The sequence below is a fragment of the Kogia breviceps genome, chromosome 7, assembly GCF_026419965.1.
Source record: "Kogia breviceps isolate mKogBre1 chromosome 7, mKogBre1 haplotype 1, whole genome shotgun sequence".
NCBI classification, from domain to species: domain Eukaryota; kingdom Metazoa; phylum Chordata; class Mammalia; order Artiodactyla; family Physeteridae; genus Kogia; species Kogia breviceps.
In genome coordinates this window covers 9,889,238-9,910,707 of record NC_081316.1, presented here as the reverse complement: position 1 = coordinate 9,910,707, position 21,470 = coordinate 9,889,238, and the positions used below count along the sequence as shown (strand labels likewise).

At 38.9% G+C, this 21,470-nt stretch overlaps 1 protein-coding gene across 1 annotated transcript in view; it reads left to right on the top strand.

Moving 5' to 3' along the window:
- NUP160 (nucleoporin 160) overlaps positions 1 to 21,470 on the top strand; it is a 55,357-nt gene that overhangs the window by 15,786 nt on the left and 18,101 nt on the right. The window contains exons 10-23 of the mRNA XM_059069568.2: positions 1,145 to 1,229; positions 3,210 to 3,278; positions 5,286 to 5,369; positions 5,622 to 5,792; positions 6,559 to 6,658; positions 6,934 to 7,099; positions 7,562 to 7,689; positions 7,778 to 7,938; positions 10,298 to 10,431; positions 11,072 to 11,142; positions 11,822 to 11,981; positions 13,278 to 13,347; positions 13,930 to 14,028; positions 15,089 to 15,208. Of these exons, the coding sequence (XP_058925551.1) occupies positions 1,145 to 1,229; positions 3,210 to 3,278; positions 5,286 to 5,369; positions 5,622 to 5,792; positions 6,559 to 6,658; positions 6,934 to 7,099; positions 7,562 to 7,689; positions 7,778 to 7,938; positions 10,298 to 10,431; positions 11,072 to 11,142; positions 11,822 to 11,981; positions 13,278 to 13,347; positions 13,930 to 14,028; positions 15,089 to 15,208 (1,618 nt within the window). The remainder of the gene's footprint in view (positions 1 to 1,144; positions 1,230 to 3,209; positions 3,279 to 5,285; positions 5,370 to 5,621; positions 5,793 to 6,558; positions 6,659 to 6,933; positions 7,100 to 7,561; positions 7,690 to 7,777; positions 7,939 to 10,297; positions 10,432 to 11,071; positions 11,143 to 11,821; positions 11,982 to 13,277; positions 13,348 to 13,929; positions 14,029 to 15,088; positions 15,209 to 21,470) is intronic.

Genomic DNA, 21,470 nt, shown 5'->3' with positions numbered 1-21,470 from the left:
GATACCCACAACTTCCAAAAGACACTGCAGCCCCTTTGGGGTCTCAGTTTCCTCATGAGATGAGAAGTAGATTGGACAAATACAGTGCCTCGCAAACTTTGTTTTAAAGCAGGAATCCCTTTTTTTTCAAAAGATAATGAACTCCAATATATAACAAAACCAGTATTTTATGAATATAAAATTATAACAGTTTAACATGTTGATAACTCTAATATTAGATATATTTGGAATATCTGATATTTTTAATGTACATGATATTCATTTTAACATTTTTAATAGTTGCAAAATACATTTAAAAACAAATTTTGAATCGAACACTTGTGTAGTCCCTGAAACACCTGCGGAGGATTCCCTGGAACCTAGCTTGACGTCCCTGGAACTGCAGTTGACCCTCAAACAACATGAATTTGAACTGTCCGCTTAATACACGGATTGTTTTCAGTAGTAAATACTGCAATACTGTTTGATCTGCAGTTGCTTGAATAAGTTATACATGGATTTTTGACTGCACAGAGGGTCGACACCTGTAACCCCCCCCCCATGTCGTTCAAGAGTCACCTGTAAACTAATTGAGCTCAAGGGGGTCTCTCATGACCCTATATTCTAGGATAGAATTCTAGGAGTGGTTGCCCCCAGATTGACCCTGAACCACACCTCAGAAGATAGAGTACTCCTTATAGATGGCATTCAAGCAAAGAATCTGCAGTCAGGTGAGAGTTTGAATCCTGGTTGTACCTTACTAGCTGTGAGATACCCTAAACCTCACTTTTGACATCTTAAAAATGAGGGCAGTGTATCCTTCAAAGAGTTATCGTAAGGTATACGTGAATAGTATCTAGAATTGCACCTAGTATAATGTGCAGCATATGGTAAATGCAGAATGAAAGTTAGATATTATTTGTAGATTTGTGTTTAGAGTTTTAATTTCAAGAAGGTGCCTATTAGAACAAGTAAGAGCATTTCTATAGTCCAGACTCTGCTATGAATATGTTTCTTTTTTTGGAAACTTTTTAAATAGAATTGATTAAACAGTAGTTGCAGAGGTTCAGTGATGGGACCCTCCCTGCCCAAATACTGCCAACAACATGAGCTTCATTTTTATTCATCATCTTTATGTAGACTGATGGGCTTTTTCTCTCTGTAGTAATGTTGCAGGTCAGTGGAATCCAGTTTTTATGCAGCCTCTGCCAGAGGAAGAAATCATTATCAGAGATGATCAAGACCCCAGAGTAAGCAATGCTAAAGTCTTATGTAAGGAGATGATTTACCCTGATCATTAGTTTGAGAAGAACCAGCTGTATTAGCAGAACTCTTACAGCTGCAGATGAAAGTAACCCACCTCAAACTGACTTAAGCTGAATGTATTGGCTTGCGCTGCTGGGAAGTTCAGAGTTACCTGGTTTCAGCCATGGCTGGGACAATGCCTTCAGGGCTTGATCTCCCCTTTGTCTCAATTCTGCTTTTCTCCTTGTTTGGTTTATTGTCCGTCAGGCTTTCTGAGCAAGCTTGCCTTATGTGAACTTAGCAACCCCAGGGGAAAGAGCACTTCTGTTCCAGGCCCTGGAGTTGACACTGGCCTGGCTTTAGTCATGTGCTAATTCCTGGCATAGTCAGTGATCAGAAGGAATAGAATATTCTGGCTTGGCATGAGAAACATGTCCAGCGTGGGCCTTGCTATTGTGGAGGGTGAAGTCAGTTGGGTATGGGTACGGGAGGAATGGTTCTTCAGAGAAAGGTAAGGGCTTTGTTAGTAAAAGAAGGGGAAAGGGATTCTAGGCAGGCACAGACAGTAGGTGTCCACTATACTAACCATGTGAATATATGCATAAAAACTAGACAAAAGGGCTTCCCTGGTGGCGCAGTGGTTGAGAATCCGCCTGCCGATGCAGGAGACACGGGTTCGTGCCCTGGTCCGGGAAGATCCCACATGCCGCGGAGCAACTAAGCCCGTGAGCCATGGCCGCTGAGCCTGTGCGTCCGGAGCCTGTGCTCCGCAACGGGAGAGGCCACAGCAGTGAGAGGCCCGCATACCGCAAAAAAAAAAAAAAAAAAAAAAAAAAACAAAACTAGACATAAGAGGTATAAGCTATGACGAACATAACTGTAAAAGGTAATGCAATAGCAAAACAGGCCAATTTCCCTGTTTTTCAAGGACATCCTCAAGATAAATGGAAGAAAAACTTTCAGTTGATGCATTAATATTAAAATGAGATAAAGATCATGGGCTCTGGGTCTGAAACAATGACTCTTTGTAGGATTGGAAAACCCATTTTGAATATCTGAAATTGAATATTGCAAAATTTTTAATCCCAAGAGTTTATTGGCACTTAACTTTTGTCTAAAAGCCAAAATCACATGCTAATTATTAAAATTCTTGTTTTTCTCCATTTTGGTCATTTTATAAATATCTCCCAGAACCTCAGTAGAAGGAAGGAAACTTGAATGAAGGTCAGCCAGGTTTGCTACATTGGCAAATCTGGTTTATAAAATTTGGTCAAAATGAGACCATAGGCAGTATGAGACTTTCCGTTTTGTTCTCTCTACTTCATTTCCCCACTTGTGAGAGCTTATTGCAGTTTGTTTTGTTTTGTTTTTGCGGTACGCGGGCCTCTCACTGCTGTGGCCTCTCCCGTTGCGGAGCACAGGCTCCGGACGCGCAGGCTCAGCGGCCATGGCTCACGGGCCCAGCCGCTCCGCGGCATGTGGGATCTTCCCGAACCGGGGCACGAACCCGTGTCCCCTGCATCGGGCAGGCGGACTCTCAACCACTGCGCCACCAGGGAAGCCCAATTCCTTTTATTTTATATGTAAACCGTAAAATGAGTTCTTTTGTGGATAGTGTAGAAACCACCTTAGTTTAATTAATACTCTTACCAGTATTTATCACTAATAAACTAGATACAACTCTTGCATTTAAGATTGGCATTTGACAAGCTTGTTTTCCAGTGGAACCCATTGAAGTGCACCATGAGGAACACAGCATTCTCAGTGTAGTACATGTAGTTGACTCAAAGACACTGCTTTTCACAGTGTGAAAATATATGACTGCTCTGCCACTTGTTACTGCTCAAACGCTGAAGGGCAGGATTTCCACATTCATGTAATAGGAATGCAGCCTTTGGTTTTAATGTGTTGAATTGTTCATTCAGATTTTTCCAAATTTTATCTTTTTTAGAATGGTACTAATTCTTGTTTCAATGTTCTAACAGGAGATGTATTTGCAGAGTCTTTTTACACCAGGGCGATTCATTAATGCAGCTTTATGTAAAGCTTTACAGGTCAGTGAGAAAATATTTAGTGTTCATTTAAGACTCTCATTTTATTACTAATATAATTAATGATTATTATTAATTTTTGTTGTTTTGCATATACTAATACCAAACATAGTTTTGCAATTGTATATACATGTGTTTATAAATGCTATTGTAATTTTTTTTAATGTTCTTTCCATAAAAATAGCAAGCGTCCAGACGGGGAGATAGGATTAAGGGCACTTTCCCAATGACTAGTGAAGCATGCCAGTAGTAAAAAGAGAAACTTGTACTTACACTATTGTAAAAAGATAATACCATACTACACGGCATATAATGTCTATACTTGAAAGAAGTTTTCTTGGGTAGGTTTGATGGTACTGTTTTTACCCTTTTGTTAGTACAGTGAAGGTCTGACTTGGTTCAGGTTCAAGAAAAGAATCTAAGCTTCAAAGTTACATGGTTTAAGAGATGCTTAACCTTTTCCAAAAGAATTCTTTACTTTAAAGTCACTTAGGCTTCCTTAAATTGCTACTTAGCTTCATGAATTTAAAATAGAATAATCACTTATAGAATTGAAAAGTTCCTTAGAATCTCCTGATCTGACCTCCCACACAAAGCAGAAATACCTTCTGAGGCTTCTCTGACAAACAACTATTCAGCTTCTAGTTGTGTCTGCCTCCAGTGACAGGTCTCTCACCAGCTCTTTTGTGACTTACTGTTCAAAACTGTGCCACTTAAAAGCTCAACCCTGGGAATTCCCTGGCAGTCCTGTGGTTAGGACTTGGCGCTTTCACTGCCCGGGCCCAAGTTCAGTCTCTGGTCGGGGAACTAATCCCACAAGCTGTGCAGTAAGGCCAAAAAAAAAGTTCATCCTAGTATTGGATCAAATTAAACCCCCCATCATTTAGGTGGCATCTTTCTTTGGGACCTTCATAGAACATGTCTCTTCTATAAAGCAACCCTTCAAATATTTTAAGAATCCTTCCATGTTATCTTTCTGCAGGCTAAAAATATACCCAGTTCCTTAACTTTCTTTCAGGTGATATGGTTTCCAGATCCTTGACTTTTCTTCTAGGTACATTCTTAAATATCTGCCTATTCTATGTTTTCTGTCTTCTCTCTAATAAAACTCCAGGATGACCTGGTCACCTTCTCCTAAGGTATTATTTCTTTCGTCTCATCAGCCCTTCTTATTAACAGTAATCACATGTATGATTTCCCATGGTATCTCTTGCACACGGAGATATTGAATAATCAGTAAGGCGTTGCTCACAAGCTTTGCCTTAGGAGAATTATTCCCATTAGGGTGACCTATCCCACCACTACTCTAGCTCACCTTGTGCCAGTCGGGATGTATATGTTTGGCATCATCTTATATCTTCCTCCAGCTAAGCAATAGCCATTATGTTTCCTTTTGCTTTTTGTAATGATCCAGATGTACCAATTATAATTCTTACAGATTCATGAGCTTCTGTAGTTTATTCTGGACTATAGAAACTATTTCAAAGTTGCTATGATTTCACAATTAGAAGTTATTTGCACAGGACTTCCCTGGTGGCGCAGTGGGTAAGAATCCGCCCGCCAATGCAGGGGACACAGGTTCAAGCCCTGGTCCGGGAAGATCCCACGTGCCACCGAGCAACTAAGCCCGTGCAGCACAACTACTGAACCTGTGCTCCAGAGCTCACAAGCCACACTACTGAAGCCCATGTGCCTAGAGCCCGTGCTCCACAACAGGAGAAGCCACCACAATGAGAAGCCCGAGCTCCCCTAAAAAAAGAGTAGCCCCCGCTCACCACAACCAGAGAAAGCCCACGGGCAACAACAAGGACCCAACACAGACAATCAATCAATCAATTTATAAAGAGAAATTATTTGGGCAATGTTAAGAGTAAATGTGTGTTTCAGATATGTCTAGTCTCTATTATATAGTATATTACCTCAGTATCTTCTGACCTGGAGTATTTTTCATTCAGTTTTTAGTATTATGTGATACTCTAAAGTGTCTCTTTGTATCTGTTTTATTTTTAGATTTTCTGTCGAGGAACTGACAGGAATTTAGATCTCTCCTGGAATGAACTAAAGAAAGAAGTTACTTTAGCTGTTGAAAGTGAGGTGAGGTTTGGGTAAAGAAAGAGTGATAATTTCTTTCATCTCCCTATGGAGCAGATTGGTATTGAGAAATTGTTCATTGGACCTTGTTAGTAAGAAATATAAATGTCTAAACCTTTTAATTAGTCTATGGCATGTAATGCATAAGGGATGTTCATTTGCCTATAGCTTAGTAAAATGATATTAAACAATTATGTTTTGGGGGGAGAAAGATCCCAAATGGTATCAAGAGTTTCTTTTTTTATTCATTGCCAGCTCCAAGGAAGTGTAACAGAGTATGAATTTTCCCAGGAAGAGTTCCGAAATTTACAACAGGAATTTTGGTGCAAGTTCTATGCCTGTTGTCTTCAGTATCAAGAAGCCCTTTCTCATCCTCTTGCCCTACATTTGAATCCACACACAAACATGGTGTGCCTGCTGAAAAAAGTAAGAGAGCAGAAACATAACAGAAGGACTCCTTTAGACTGTTCAGTGGGTCTTTCAGAATGTACTGTCTGTTGTATATTGTAGTTAGCTTTTAGGATTTTGGTGGGTTTTTTGTTGGGTGGGGTCCTAAAATTATAGTTCATTTTTGTTTAAATATTCTTCTGCATTATTTATACTTTTTTGCATCTTGTTTTGTATTGAAGTGATTTCTAATTTGAAAGTTGCAAGAGTGATGCAGAGAACTTCTGTATACTCTTCAACCAGGTTCACTGTTCATTAACTTCCATTGCTTTTTTTCTTTCTATAGATATTTTTTTTCTTCCTGAGCCACTTGAGAGTTAGTTGTAAACATCATTCCCCTTAATCCTTACACATTTTAGCATGTATCTAAGCACAAGGGTATTCTTATATTAGCACAGCACAATTTAAAGATCAGGCAGTTGGATATTGGTATAATATTATACAGTTTATATTCAGATTTTACCAGTTGTGCTTATAATTTTTATTCTTGATCTGGGATCCAATCCAAGATCTTGCATTTATTTAGTTGTCAGGTTTCTTTAGCTTAATCTCCAGCTGTTGTCAGCCTTTCTTTGTCTTTCATGACACTGACATTTTTTGGAAGGCTACGCCTGTTGTTCGGTAGAGTGTCCCTTAATTTGGATTTGTCTGGGGTTAGCTCATGATAAGATTCAGGTCTCAAATATTTTTTATCTTTAAACATTCACTGAAAAAAAAAATGTAACTGGAAGATTTGTATTTCCAGGGGTACCTGTCTTTCCTTGTGCCTTCCTCCTTAGTGGATCATTTATATCTCCTACCTGATGAGAATCTTTTGACAGAGGATGAGACAACCATATCTGATGGTAATAGTAATTCTTATGTCCGTATTTAAGCCCTTTCTGCCATAAACCCTATGCTTTCTTTCAAATGAATGCAGAAAACATTGATTTCCACTGTGGTCTTTCCTGGCCAGTTTACACATTGTAGATATTTTAGGGGAAACTGAAGAGGCCTAAACATCTTTAAGACCTCAGATAGATACCTGGCATTTAATTATTAATATTTTAATTTAATATAATATTAGCTAGCAGCTCTTCATTGGCTTGACACATGAATGTCAACTTTCTCTTACTTATAGATGTGGATGTTGCTCGGGATGTCGTATGTCTCATAAAATGCCTTCGGCTGATTGGAGAGTCAGTAACTATGGATATGTCAGTAATGATGGAAATGAGTTGTTACAACCTACAGTCTCCAGAAAAGGCTGCAGAACAGATTCTGGAAGATTTGATCACTATTGACGTGTAAGGAGAAGTTAGGGTAAAGTCCATTTCCTAATGGAAATTTAGCAATTCTTAGTGCCAAGATCAGGTTTTTAATGTACACTCAAGTGTGTACAAAGTAGAGGCTTAACGTTAAAGTGAGTTGCCATGATTCTTAGTAGGTATTTCAGCTTTTAAACAGAAAATCTAATACATGAATTCAGGTTTAGAAACAGACTCATGAATTATGGTCTGGCTATTAACTGAGCTATAAATTCTAAAATGTAAAAGTATTTTTCTCACATTCATTTTGTCTGTCATTTCCAAAAAAAAAAAAAGAGGGAAAATTTTCTACATGGAGTAAAAGTATCTTGTACACCAGAGTGATTACTCCTTTATTATATGGCTGGTTTTCCTGTTTCACAGAGCATTTAGCTTATATGGCATATAGAGTCTATCTTATATATTCTTGGTAGTAATAGGAGTTTTCTAATTTCCTTATAGAGACAATGTGATGGAGGATATTTGTAGTAAACTGCAAGAGATTAGGAACCCAACCCATGCCATTGGACTTCTTATACGGGAAATGGATTATGAAACAGAAGTGGAAATGGAAAAGGGATTCAATCCAGGTAAATGACAAAACAACACATGTACCTCTCTGCTTTAGAGAAAACAGTGATACATTTAACTGTTTTGTTTTGTTTTGTTTAATTACAGCTCAGCCTTTGAATATTCGGATGACTCTTTCCCAGCTCTACGGTAGTAGCACGGCAGGGCGCATTGTGTGCAGAAGTGTGTGTAAAATTGCCAGTACTCGCTTCCTCATCTGCCGAGACCTCTTGATCTTACAGCAGCTACTGATGAGGCTGGGAGATGCAGTGAGTACTACTGAGGGAAGGCTTGTAACATCTGAAACCTCTTCTTGACCTACAGGCACATAGCAGAATGTCAGCTCTAAGAGCACAGAGACTTCTGTCTTTGTTCACTGCTCTATCCCCCATGCTTGGCCCTTAGTAGGTACTCTATAAATACATGTTGAATTAAGAATGAGTAAACATAATAACCTAAAGTTACAGATTAAGAACATATATGAAGCAGGTTGTTTTACTCTTAACCTTTGTATATATAATGGTGGGATAATTTCCTAGGGTGGCTCTCCCAAAAAGTAGTATTATTAGTACAACTTTGGATGTGATAGCAGGGTACCATTTAGTGTGGAGAAGAGAGGAAGAAGAAGAAAAAGAACTTCTCTATTTCTGCAGTACAGGATTTACCCTAAGCAGTTTTAAGGTTATAGAGTTTGTTTTGGGGGTCCTCCTAACTCCATTCTCTGCATCCTTTTCCATTGTATTCTCCTTAGGCCACCAGACTCTTGTTGCCATACTACTGCCCTCTTCTCCCCCCCCACTGAATGTTTTATGTTCAAAAATTAACTTTCTGCCCACCGTCAGAAGTCCCATTTATCTCACTCATCTGAACCTGACAAGGAAGCAATCTAATTAAACTAATTCATGTTAATGTATAAATAGCTGAAAGGCTTTTGGGGCTCCCAGGGATATTTATACTTTTTAAATCAGAATTTATTAACTCAAATACGTTGCTAACGGCAGAATTTCAGGTAAAAATAAGGAAGAAACATTTAGGAAGATGATTTGTTTAGGACCACCAAGGAGAAACAGGAACCATTCCTGAGAGTCTGTCACTTAGGGCAGCTCTTACTTACTAAGTTCTTTTCAATCTTTGTAGATGCTTCCATTTCTTCAGGGTTTTTTTTTTGGGGGGGCGGTATTTTTGTTTGTTTGCCACATGGCTTGCAGGATCTTAGTTCCCCAAGCAGGGATTGAACCCAGACTCTGACAGTGAAAGCCTGAGTTCTAACCACTGGACCGCCAGGGAATTCATCTGTAATCTTCTACCCAGTGATAACCACTATTACAGGTTTTTTTAATATTTATTTATTTTGCTGCACCGGGTCTTAGTTGAGGCATGCGGGATCTTTTAGTTGCAGCATGCAGACTCTTAGTTGCAGCATGCGTGCGCGATCTAGTTCCCCAACCAGGGATCAAAGCCGGGCCCCCTGCATTGGAAGCGTGGAGTCTTACCCACTGGACCAGGGAAGTCCTGCTATTTACATTTTGTTACACACCCATTTTTTTTCTCTGCAAATGGTTTTTAAATTTTATTAGAAAATTAGTATGTGCTATATATTATTTTTCAGAATCTGGTTGCTTTTATTCTTCCACTTTACAAATCTCACCAACATGTTCACATGTTACTAAGTATTTTTATACAGCATTACTTTTAATAGTTACCTACTATAATTTTAATTTATTCAGCCAATCCTGTGGCCATCCAGGTTGTTGCCAGTTTTCCCCTTATAGATAGAACTTTCTGCACCCCTTTGCCTATACCTCCAGGATGAATTCTAAGAACTAGAATCGATTGGTCATAAGTTAACGCACGTGCTTTTTTCTTTTCGGCCACGCCGCGTGGCATACGGATCTTAGTTCCCCGACCAGGGAATGATGGACCTGTGCACCCCGCAGTGGAAGCGTGGAGTCTTAACCACTGGACCGCCAGGGAAGTCCCAAAGTTATGCACATTTTTAAAGCTTTTGGTATTTTTGTAAAATTTTCCTCTAATGGTCATACCTATTTTTTTTTTTTTTTTTTTTTTTTTTTGCGGTACGCGGGCCTCTCACTGCTGTGGCCTCTCCCGTTGCGGAGCACAGGCTCTGGACGCGCAGGCTCAGCGGCCACGGCTCACGGGCCCAGCCGCTCCGCGGCACGTGGGATCCTCCCGGACCGGGGCACGAACCCAGGTCCCCTGCATCGGCAGGCGGCCTCTCGACCACTGCGCCACCAGGGAAGCCCAGTCATACCTATTTTTACCCAAGACCAGAAGCTTAAGAAAGGACTTAGATTTCCCTGTTACTCTTCTTGAGTCCTGAACCTACAGATTTAATGAAAGTTAAGCTGTTTGTTGTTTTCTTTTTCACCATCAGCTCCCATGACATGGTGAGCTACTCTTTATTATTTTGTACTGTTAAATGGGTAGATATTTTTGCCGCCTGCTACCCCAAAATGTAATAGGTGTGTTGCTTTTATGTATATGTGTGTGTTGCTTTTATGTATGCCCTTTGTAACTGTGTTATTTTATTTTACCTGCACCTGAACCTTAAGAGTTATCATTACTGATTGCTGTTTACTGTCTCACCCACCCACCCACCATGTATAGGTGATTTTGGGAGCTAGTCAGCTCTTTCAAGCTCAGCAAGACCTACTACATCGAACAGCTCCCCTACTCTTATCTTATTACCTCATTAAGTGGGGAAGTCAGTGCTTGGCAACTGATGTTCCAGTTGACACACTGTGAGTTTCATTGTTCTGATTATTTTAAACATAAATTGTGAGCTTAATTATTTTTTCCATTGTCTGAAAGAAGAAAAATTTTAATATTCTATAGCACTGATATGCCTTTAAAATTCAGAGCTTTCAGATATTCCATTTTATAAAGGTTAAAGGCAACTTCTAAGAATGAAAATAAGAAATATAGATTTATTATTATATATGTATATGTATAATGCAAAGACAAATCCTGTTGAAGACAAAATAATAAGATGAGGTCATGGGGGAGGTTAGACCACACATAAAAATGTGCTAGTTATTAAGGGTAGGCTGAGATTCTTTGTAGCCAAAAGAAGGGTAGAAGAAAATTCATTTCAATTAGATAAGCCATTTTGTTTTTTCTGGCAAGGCAAAGATTTTCATGGCATGGAGGTCTTAAGAAATCTCTGCTCTGGCTTCTCACTGAAGGATCACTGAATGATATGATGGGCAACTATCTAAACCATGGCTCATTTTCCGGATTTTTTTGTGCTTTCCGTGGACCTTTCATGTGTAATTTGTTAATAAAATTGACAGTGTTCTTGATAGGCTAACTCGTTGAAGTGATGTTTAGCATGGGAGAACTTATTGAGCTGTTGTTTTTTTGTTTTCCTTTTCCTCACAGGGAGTCTAATCTTCAGCATTTATCAGTACTGGAACTAACTGACTCTGGTGCTTTAATGGCAAATAAGTTCGGTAAGGACTGGACTGTGTATGCATTTGATTTCAAGTTTGGCATTTATTGCATATTCATTAAAGTGGTCTTTTGCCACCTTTGCTTTGGAAAGGTCGGTTAGGCTGTGCTTTCACTTTGAGAGGGTACAAGCAAGCTGTGTCCTGAGACCTCTGGTTGTGACAAGAGGTTTGTGCAGGTGTAACCCTAGATCAGACATAAATGAAGGGTATTGCATGTGTTTATATGCACTGCTGCTTTTCCATTGTATATTGACACTCCAGTGATTAATTCAACAAAATCTTTTTTTTAATTTGCGAAGTTCATATAGCTTTTGTAATCTTGTCTTCATCAGCAAATATGCAAAAGGAGCCCTCACGCTTGAGAACCATTCTGGAGAATTTATTTTCTGTTGTTTTGGTATAAAACTTAGAATCTTAGGACTGTACTTACTGGAAATGCTTTCTAGAGAAAAGGAATGGCTACAATGTTAAGTGGTTTTTTTATTGCATTTATATAGTACTTCATAGTTTACAGATTGCTTTTATTTATATTGGCATTGATTACACCAGTGATGCATTTTATATTTTGAAATAAAAAATGTTCTTTGTTACAGGCATAAAATGAGTCGGTAGACTGTCTTAATTGAAAAATGATACTACTATCACAAGTTGGTGACTGTTAAAACTTTTTATTCTTAAGTATCTAGCCCTCAGACAATTGTGGAGTTATTCTTCCAAGAAGCTGCAAGAAAACACATTATATCTCATTTGTTCTCTCAACCAAAGGCACCTCTAAGCCAGACTGAGTTGAACTGGCCTGAGATGATTACTGCAATTACCAGTTATTTATTGCAGCTTTTGTATCCTTTCATTTAAAAGCCAGTTGAATGGTTTCTTTTATCCAAATAGTCTAAGATTCAGTAATATTCTGCCTGTGTAATGAAGATTTTTAATGAGGTTGGGTACTTACCCCCCAACAAGAGATGATATTTATTTTCAGATATCCCAATTTTTATTTTCTTTTAATTTGTTTTTTTGCTCAGGAGTTGAGCCAGATTTTATTGGTGCACACACATTTGATACCTAGATCTCTTTTTTTAAAAATAATTTATTTGTTATTTTATTTTTTAATTTTTGGCTGCATTGGGTCTTTGTTGCTGAACGCAGGCTTTTTCTTGTTGCAGTGAGCGGGGGCTACTCTCATCGCAGTGGCTTCTCCTGTTGTGGAGCACGGGCTCCAGGGTGTGTAGGCTTCAGGAGTTGTGGCTCACGGGCTCCAGAGCACAGGCTCGGTAGTTGTGGCACACAGGCTTAGTTGCTCCGTGGCATGTGGGATCTTCTGGGACCAGGGCTTGAACCTGTGTTGCCTGCATTGGCAGGCGGATTCTTAACCACTGCACCACCAGGGAAGCCCTAGATCTCTTTTAAAACATACATTCATCAAATATTTATTGAATGGCTCTGTATGCCAGGCGCTGTGTTAGGTACTGGGTATCCACTGGCATAGTATGCTTGTGCAATATACTAGCTAGAATTAGAAGTGACCACCCAGGGGTGAAATACATGCTTTAGCCCATTGTTAATTGAGCTCTAATCTAGGTGACTAGGCTCCTAGTATCTAACCTTTCCACTATGCTTGTCTAATATTAAAGTTACATAATTATGTTGAAAGGACGTGTGCCATGCCACCTTCCCTTTACCTTTTTTTAAAAAAATTAATTAATTAAAAAAAAATTTTATTTCTGGTTGCAGTGGGTCTTCATTGCTGTGCATGGGCTTTCTGTAGTTGCGGCGAGCGGGGGCTACTCTTCATTGCGGTGCGTGGGCTTCTCACTGCGGTGGCTTCTCTTGTTGCAGAGCACGGGCTCTAGGCGTGCAGGCTTCAGTAGTTGTGGCTCACGGGCTCTAGAGCACAGGCTCAGTAGTTGTGGTGCACGGACATAGTTGCTCCATGGTATGTGGGATCTTCCCAGAACAGGGCTCGAACCCGTGTCCCCTGCACTGGCAGACGGATTCTTAACCACTGCGCCACCAGGGAAGCCCCTCTTTACCTTCTTTTTAAAAATTAAGCCATTTCACGGGGTTTGATGCCTAACGTGTATTGATGTATTTAAGTTTTGCCAAAACAGTAAATAATCTCCTTAACCAATGACTAGATGGCCTAGCAATCCTGGTTGCCTCTTTCTAGAATGTTTGATGGGAAATTGTCAGTATGTACAACTGCAGGTGAGTACTGTTGAACATTTCAGGACAATCATTCTTGTAAAGAATGGGATTTCTGGGACTTTTTTCTTTGTAAATGTTTCCTGCATTTTAATTGGGCTAATAGTAAGAACCACAGTAGTGTACACTCATTTACACTGAAACGTACCCCGGAGAGAGTTTCTGTACTTCCCTCTTGGCAGTATCATTCCTAACAATTTTTTATAGAGTATTTTTTTGTTAGTTCTCTTTATTGGGTTCTCTTTATAGTAAGAAAACACCATTGTCTTCATATAAATCCTTCACTGGGATCTAGTCAGTTGAACCAGTAAATACCAAAAGTTGGAAAATTGCTAGGATGGAAAGTGCATGTTTGTTTACATGTGTTAGTGTTACTGCAGTCCTGTTTGCTTTCTTAAAGTGTCTAATAACCTAGTATGAGAATGGATTAACAGGATTCAGTTTTAATCTCCAGATGATTTCTGGAAATACAACTTTTGTGTTGATTGACCACTCTCTTCTCTCCCTCTGTGAAGAACTTGGAAATGAGTATCTCCTTAAGGAATATTTATTCTCTAATCAGAAAGCATCTTTTATGCCTTTAAGGATTATATTCAACTGCTACATCCCTGGTGTCAAGTCAATGTTGGTTCCTGTCGATTTATGCTGGGACGGTGCTACCTGGTTACAGGAGAGGGACAGAAGGTAAACTGCATTTGAAAGATGAGCAAACCTTAGTGCAAGGAGAGCACTTAGTTTCCATCTAAGTAAGGGAATGGGAGGCACAGAATCCTCCAGATAAAGATACAGAAAACTAATAGTGCCAACAAGGGGCATGATATACCTGTGGGGACCGTTTAGCTTCACGTACTTTGCAGATTACTTAGGACACAGGAAAATATGAAGAAGAAAACATTAAAACCCCCCTGCCCCTGTGCAAGTGTTTTTAGGGATGCATTTTTTCAAATAAAATTTATTTCTCAATTACACTGTTTTTAATTATATCTTTTTTTAAAATTTATTTTTGGCTGCGTTGGGTCTTTGTTGCTGTGCGTGGGCTTTCTCTAGTTGTGGCGAGCGGGGGCTACTCTTTGTTGCGGTGCACGGGCTTCTCATTGCAGGGGCTTCTCCTGTTGCACAGCAAGGGCTCTAAGTGCATAGGCTCAGTAGTTGTGGCTCGCAGGCTCTAGAGCGCAGGCTCAGTAGTTGTGGCGCACGGGCTTAGTTGCTCTGCGGCATGTGGGATCTTCCCGAAGCAGAGCTCGAACCCGTGTCCCCTGCATTGGCAGGTGGATTCTTAACTACTGCACCACCTGGGAAGTCCTATATCTTTTTTTTATGCTGGTTTTCTTCCCATTATGATAGTTTACATTTCTAATTTTTTCTTGATATCCTGTTATGGAGCTTTTCAAACATAAAGAAAAGTTCAAAGACTTTCATACTAAACAATCATATACCCCCCACTCAAATTCTACAATTGTTAACATGTTGCTACAGTTGGTGTATCACATTTATCCGTCAATTTTCTTATTCAAGTTTACTTTTTAACTAACAGCATTTAAGTTAAAAAGTTAGATAAATTAAAGAAAATATTAAATAATGCATCAGAGAGAATTTAGATATGACAGAAACTGTAAATGCAGTCAATGGTCTTGAATAATCTTATTTCTTTTTTGGTTTTCATTGGTACAAGAACCCTTGACTTACAGCATCTAGAAGTGGAACAGTCTATCATAAGTCATTTTGTATTCTTCTATTTCTCCAGGCTCTGGAATGTTTCTGCCAGGCAGCATCTGAAGTGGGCAAAGAGGAATTCTTAGATCGCTTGATCCGTTCAGAGGATGGGGAGATTGTGTCCACCCCCAGGCTACAGTATTATGATAAGGTATATTCTGTCATGGTTTGGTCCTTCTTACACCACCCTGTGTAAAAATGTAACGGGGCAGGGGGGGCAGATAAATTAGGAGTTTGGGATTAACATATACACACTACTATGTATAAAATAGGTAAACAACAAGGACCTACTATATAGCACAAGGAACTATACTCAATATCTTGTAATAACCTATAATGGAAAAGAATCTGAGTAAGAATATGAATATATACATATAGGTAAATATGTATAACTGAATCACTTTGCTGTACACTTGAAACTAACACAACATTGTAAATTAACTATACTTCAGTTTAAAAAAATGTATCTGAAATATATTAGTTTGGTATTTGGGGAGAAAAATAACATAAAAATTTAATCACTCCCTGAATCTCCTAGCGAGGAGAAAAATGAATTTGCCTAGAGAAATTGAAGAAACATATATTTTTAAATTTGATATATGGTTTTTTTGTTTTTTGGGTTTTTTTTTTATTTTGTTGCACTGGGTCTTAGTTGCAGCAGGAGGGCTCCTTAGTTGCGGCATGCATGTGGGATCTAGTTCCCTGACCAGGGATCAAACCCTGGCCCCCTGCATTGGGAGTACGGAGTCTTAACCACTGCGCCACTGAGGAAGTCCCTGATAAATGTTTTTAACTTAAATGAAATTCCCATCATGATATAATTTTGTTAGCTCTGTCGTCATTAGAACTTTATTACTTAGTATTCATCTTGCTGATATCTTAAAGAATTAACTTGTAATGCTGTATTTAGCCTTAGTTTGTGGTTTAGCCCTGGGTACCCCTCCTGACCTTTTTTTCCTCCTACTCTTTCCTCTGGTCACTCACTCAGCTATAACAGTAGTGGCCTTCTTACTGTTCCATAGAAGCCAAGCGCATACTCTGTTCCCTTCAGGACCTTTCTCCCTGCTGTTCCTCATCCTGGAATGGTCTTCCTCCAGGTAATCAAGTTTCTAATGCCCTCATTTCATTCAGGTCTCTGCTCCTGTGTCACCTCCTGAGAGTTCCTCCCTGCCTTGCCTACAAAGAAGCAGAGTAGCTGTCGTGCACGTGCTCTCCTGCACACCTGCTCCTTCTCTCCCTTAGTGCAGAGTAAGGTGCTGTGGGCAGTCTCTCTTCTTGCCCCGCTTTATTTTTCTTTATGACATTTAGCCATGCTTGATGTTATATTTTAGATTCTATGTTATTTTTTTTCACATCTTTATTGGAATATAAATGCTTTACAATGTTGTGTTAGTTTCTGCTGTACAGAGTGAATCAACTGTGTGTATACATATATCCCCATATCCCCTCCCTCTTGAGCCTCCCTCCCACCCTCCCTATCCCATCCCTCTAAGTCATCACAAAGCACTGAGCTGATCTCCCTATGCTATGAAGCCTCCCACTAGCCATCTGTTTTACATTTGGTAGTGTATATACATCAGTGCTACTCTCTGACTTCATCCCAGCTTCCCCCTGCTCCACTGGTGCCCTCAAGTCTGTTCTGTACATCTGCATCTTTATTTCTGCCCTGCCGCTAGGTTCATCAGTACCGCTTTTAAAAATTCTGTATATATGCATTAGCATACGGTATTTGTTTTTCTCTTTCTGAGTTACTTCATGCTGTATGACAGATTTTTGGTCCATCCACCTCACTACAAATAATTCAATTTCATTCCTTTTTATGGCTGAGTAATATTCCATTATATACATGTGCCACATCTTCTTTATGCAGTCATCTGTTGATGGACATTTAGGTTGTTTCCATATCCTGGCTATTGTAAATAGTGCTGCAATGAACATTGTGGTATGTGTCTCTTTTTGAATTATGGTCTTCTCAGGGTATATGCCCAGGAGTGGGATTGCTGGGTCATATGGTAGTTCTATTTTTAGTTTTTTAAGGAACCTCCACACTGTTCTCCATAGTGGTTGTATCAATTTACGTTTCTACCAAGAGTGGAGGAGGGTTCCCTTTTCTCCACACACTCTCTCCAGCATTTATTGTTTGTAGATTTTTTGATGATGGCCATTCTGACTGGTGTGAGGCGATACCTCATTGTAGTTTTGATTTGCATTTCTCTAATGATTAGTGATGTTGAGCATCTCTTCATGCATTTGTTGGCCATCTGTATGTCTTCTTTGGAAAAATGTCCATTTAGGTCTTCCGCCCATTTTTGGACTGCGTTGTTTGTTTTTTTGATATTGAACCTGCATGAGCTGCTTGTATATCTTGGAGATTAATCCTTTGTCCATTGCTTCATTTGCAAATAATTTCTCCCATTCTGAGGGTTGTCTTTTTGTCTTGTTTACGGTTTCCTTTTCTGTGCAAAAACTTTCAAGTTTCATTAGGTCCCGTTTGTTTATTTTTGTTTTTATTTCCATGACTCTAGGAGGTGGGTCAAAAAGGATCTTGCTGTGATTTACGTTATGGAGTATTCTGCCTATGTTTTCCTCTAAGAGTTTTATAGTGTCTGACCTTATATTTAGGTCTTTAATCCATTTTGAGTTTATTTTTGTGTATGGTGTTAGGGAGTGTTCTTTTTTTTTAAATTTATTTTTGGCTGCATTGGGTCTTCATTGCTGCACACGGGCTTTCTCTAGTTGTGGTGAGCAGAGGTTACTCTTCCTAGTGGTGTGAGGGCTTCTCATTATGGTGGCTTCTCCTGATGTGGACCACAGGCTCTAGGCCTGTGGGCTTCAGCAGCTGTGGCACACAGGCTCAGTAGTTGTGGCTCGTGGACTCTAGAGCACAGGCTCAGTAGTTGTGGCACACGGGCTTAGTTGCTCTGTGGCATGTGGGATCTTTGCAGACCAGGGATTGAACCCATGTCCCCTGCACTGGCAGGCGGATTCTTAACCACTGCGCCACCAGGGAAGTCTGGGAGTGTTCTAATTTCATTCTTTTACATGTAGCTGTCCAATTTTCCCAGCACCACTTATTGAAGAGGCTGTCTTTTCTCCATTGTATATTCTTGCCTCCTTTGTCAAAGATAAGGTGACCATATGTGTGTGGGCTTTCTATCTTGTTGCATTGATCTATATTTCTGTATTTGTGCCAGTGCCATACTGTATTGATTACTGTAGCTTTGTAGTATAGTCTGAAGTCAGGGAGCCTGATTCCTCCAGCTCTGTTTTTCTTTCTCAAAGATTGCTTTGGCTATTTAGGATCTTTTGTGTTTCCATACAAATTGTAAAATTTCTTGTTCTAGTTCTGTGAAAAATGCCATTGGTAATTTGATAGGGATTGCATTGAAACTGTAGATTGCTTTGAGTAGTATAGTCATTTTCACAATATTGATTCTTCCAATCCAGGAGCATGGTATATCTCTCCATCTGTTTATGTTATCTTTGATTTCTTTTATCAGTGTTTTATAGTTTTCTGAGTACAGGTCTTTTGCCTCCTTAGGTAGGTTTATTCCTAGGTATTTAATTCTTTTTGTTGTGATGGTAAAATGGGATTGTTTCCGTAATTTCTCTTTCTGATCTTTTGTTGTTAATGTACATGAATACAAGAGATTTCTGTGCGTTAATTTTGTATCCTACAACCTTACCAAATTCATTGATTAGTTCCAGTAGTTTTCTGGTGGCATCTTTAGGATGTTCTATGTATAGTATCATGTCATCTGCAAACGTTGACAGTTTTACTTCTTCTTTTCCAATTTGTATTCCTTTTATTTCCTTTTTCTCTCTGATTACTGTGGCTAGGACGTCCTATCTATGTTGAATAATAGTGGCGAGAGTGGACGTCCTTGTCTTGTTCCTGATCTTAGAGGAAATGCTTTCAGTTTTTCACCATTGAGAATGATGTTTGCTGTGGGTTTGTCATATGTGGCTTTTATTATGTTGAAATAGGTTCCTTCTGTGCCCACTTTCTGGAGAGTTTTCATCATAAATCAGTGTTGAATTTTGTCAAAAGCTTTTACTGCATCTATTAAGATGATCATATGGTTTTTATTCTTCAATTTGTTATTATGGTGTATCACATTGATTGTTTTACATATATTGAAGAATCCTTGCATCCCTGGGAAAAATCCCACTTGATCATGGTGTATGATCCTTTTAACGTGTTGCTGGATTCTGTTTGCTTGTATTTTATTGAGGATTTTTGCGTCTGTGTTCATCAGTGATACTGGTCTATAATTTTCTTTTTTTGTGATATCTTTGTCTGGTTTTGGTGTCAGGGTGATGGTGGCCTTGTAGAACGAGTTTGGGAGTGTTCCTCCCTCCACAATTTTTGGGAAGAGTTTGAGAAAGATAGGTGTTAATTCTTCTCTAAATGTTTGATAGAATTCACCTATGAAGGCATCTGTCCTGGACTTTTGTTTGTTGGAAGATTTTTAATTACAGTTTCTATTTCACTACCTGTGATTGGTCTGTTTATATTTTCTAATTCTTCCTGGTTCTATCTTGGAAGGTTGTACTCTTCCAAGAATTTGTCCATTTCTTTCACGTTATCCATTTTATTTGCTTATACTTGCTCGTAGTAGTCTCTTACCATATTTTGTATTTCTGTGGTATCAGTTGTAACCTCTCCTTTTTCATTTCTAATTTTATTGATTTGCGTCCCCTCCCTTTTTTTCTTGATGAGTGTGGCTAAAGGTTTATCAAGTGTGTTTATCTTCTCAAAGAACCAGCTTTTAGTTTAATTGATCTCTGCTATTGTTTTCTTTGTTTCTATTTCATTTATTTCTGCTCTGATCTTTATGATTTCTTTCCTTCTACTAATTTTGGGTTTTCTTTGTTCTTCTTTTTCTGGTTGCTTTAAGTGTAAGGTTAGATGTTTATTTGAGATTTTTCTTGTTTCCTGAGGTGAGCTTGAATTGCTATGAACTTCCCTCTTAGAACTGCTTTTGCTGCATCCCATAGGTTTTGGATTGTTGTGTTTTCGTTGTCATTTGTTTCTAGGTATTTTTTGATTTCCTCTTTTATTTCTTCAGTGATCTCTTGCTTATTTAGCAGCGCACTGTTTAGCCTCCATGTGTTTGTGTTTTTTACTGTTTTTTCCTGTAATTGATTTCTAATCTTATAGTGTTGTGGTCAGTAAAGATGCTTGATAGAATTTCATTTTTCTTAAATTTTCCAATGTTTGATTTGTGACCCAAAATGTGATCTATTCTGGAGAACGTTCCATGTGCACTTGATAAGAAAGTGTATTCTTCTGCTTTCAGGTGGAATGTCCTAAAAATATCAATTAAGTCTATCTTGTCTGTTGTGTCATTTAAAGCTTGTGGTTCCTTATTTATTTTCTATCTGGATTATCTTTCTATTGGTGTAAGTGGGGTGTTAAAGTCCCCCACTATTATTGTGTTACTGTCGATTTCTCCTTCTACGGCTGTTAACATTTGCCTTATGTACTGAGGTGCTCCTATGTTGGGTGCATAAATATTTATAATTGTTATGTTTTCTTCTTGGATCAATCCCTTGATAATTATGTAGTGTCCCTCATCTCTTATAACAGTCTTTATTTTAAAGTCTGTTTTATCTGATGTGAGTATTGCTACTCCAGCTTTCTTTTGATTTCCATTTGCATGGAATATCTTTTTCCATCCCTTCACTTTCAGTCTGTACATATCCCTAGGTCTGAAGTGAGTCTCTTGTAGACAGCATATATAAGCCTCTTGTTTTTGTATCCATTCAGCCAGTCTGTGTCTTTGGGTTGGACCATTTAATCCATTTACATTCAAGGTGATTATTGATATGTATGTTCCTGTTACCATTTTCTTAATTGATTTGGGTTTGGTTTTGTGTGTCTTTTTCTTCTCTTGTGTTTCCCTCTTAGAAAAGTTCCATTAGCATTTGTTGTAGAGCTAGTTTTGTGGGGCTGAATCCTGTTAGCTTTTGCTTGCCTGTAAAGCTTTTGATTTCTCCATCGAATCTGAATGAGATCCTTGCTGGGTAGAGTAATCTTGTAGGTTTTTCCCTTTCATCAGTTTAAATATGTCCTGCCACTCCCTTCTGGCTTGCAGAGTTTCTGCTGAAAGATCAGCTGTTAACCTTATGGGGATTACCTTGTATGTTATTTGTTGCTTTTCCCTTGCTGCTTTTAACATTTTTCTTTGTATTTAATTTTTGATAGTTTGATTAATATGTGTCTTGGAGTGTTTCTCTTTGGGTTTATCCTGTATGGGACTCTCTGTGCTTCCTGGACTTCATTGACTATTTCCTTTCCCATGTTAGAGAAGTTTTCAACTATAATCTCTTCAAATATTTTCTCAGACCCTTTCTTTTCCTCTTCTTCTTCTGGGACCCCTATAATTCGAATGTTGGTGCATTTAATG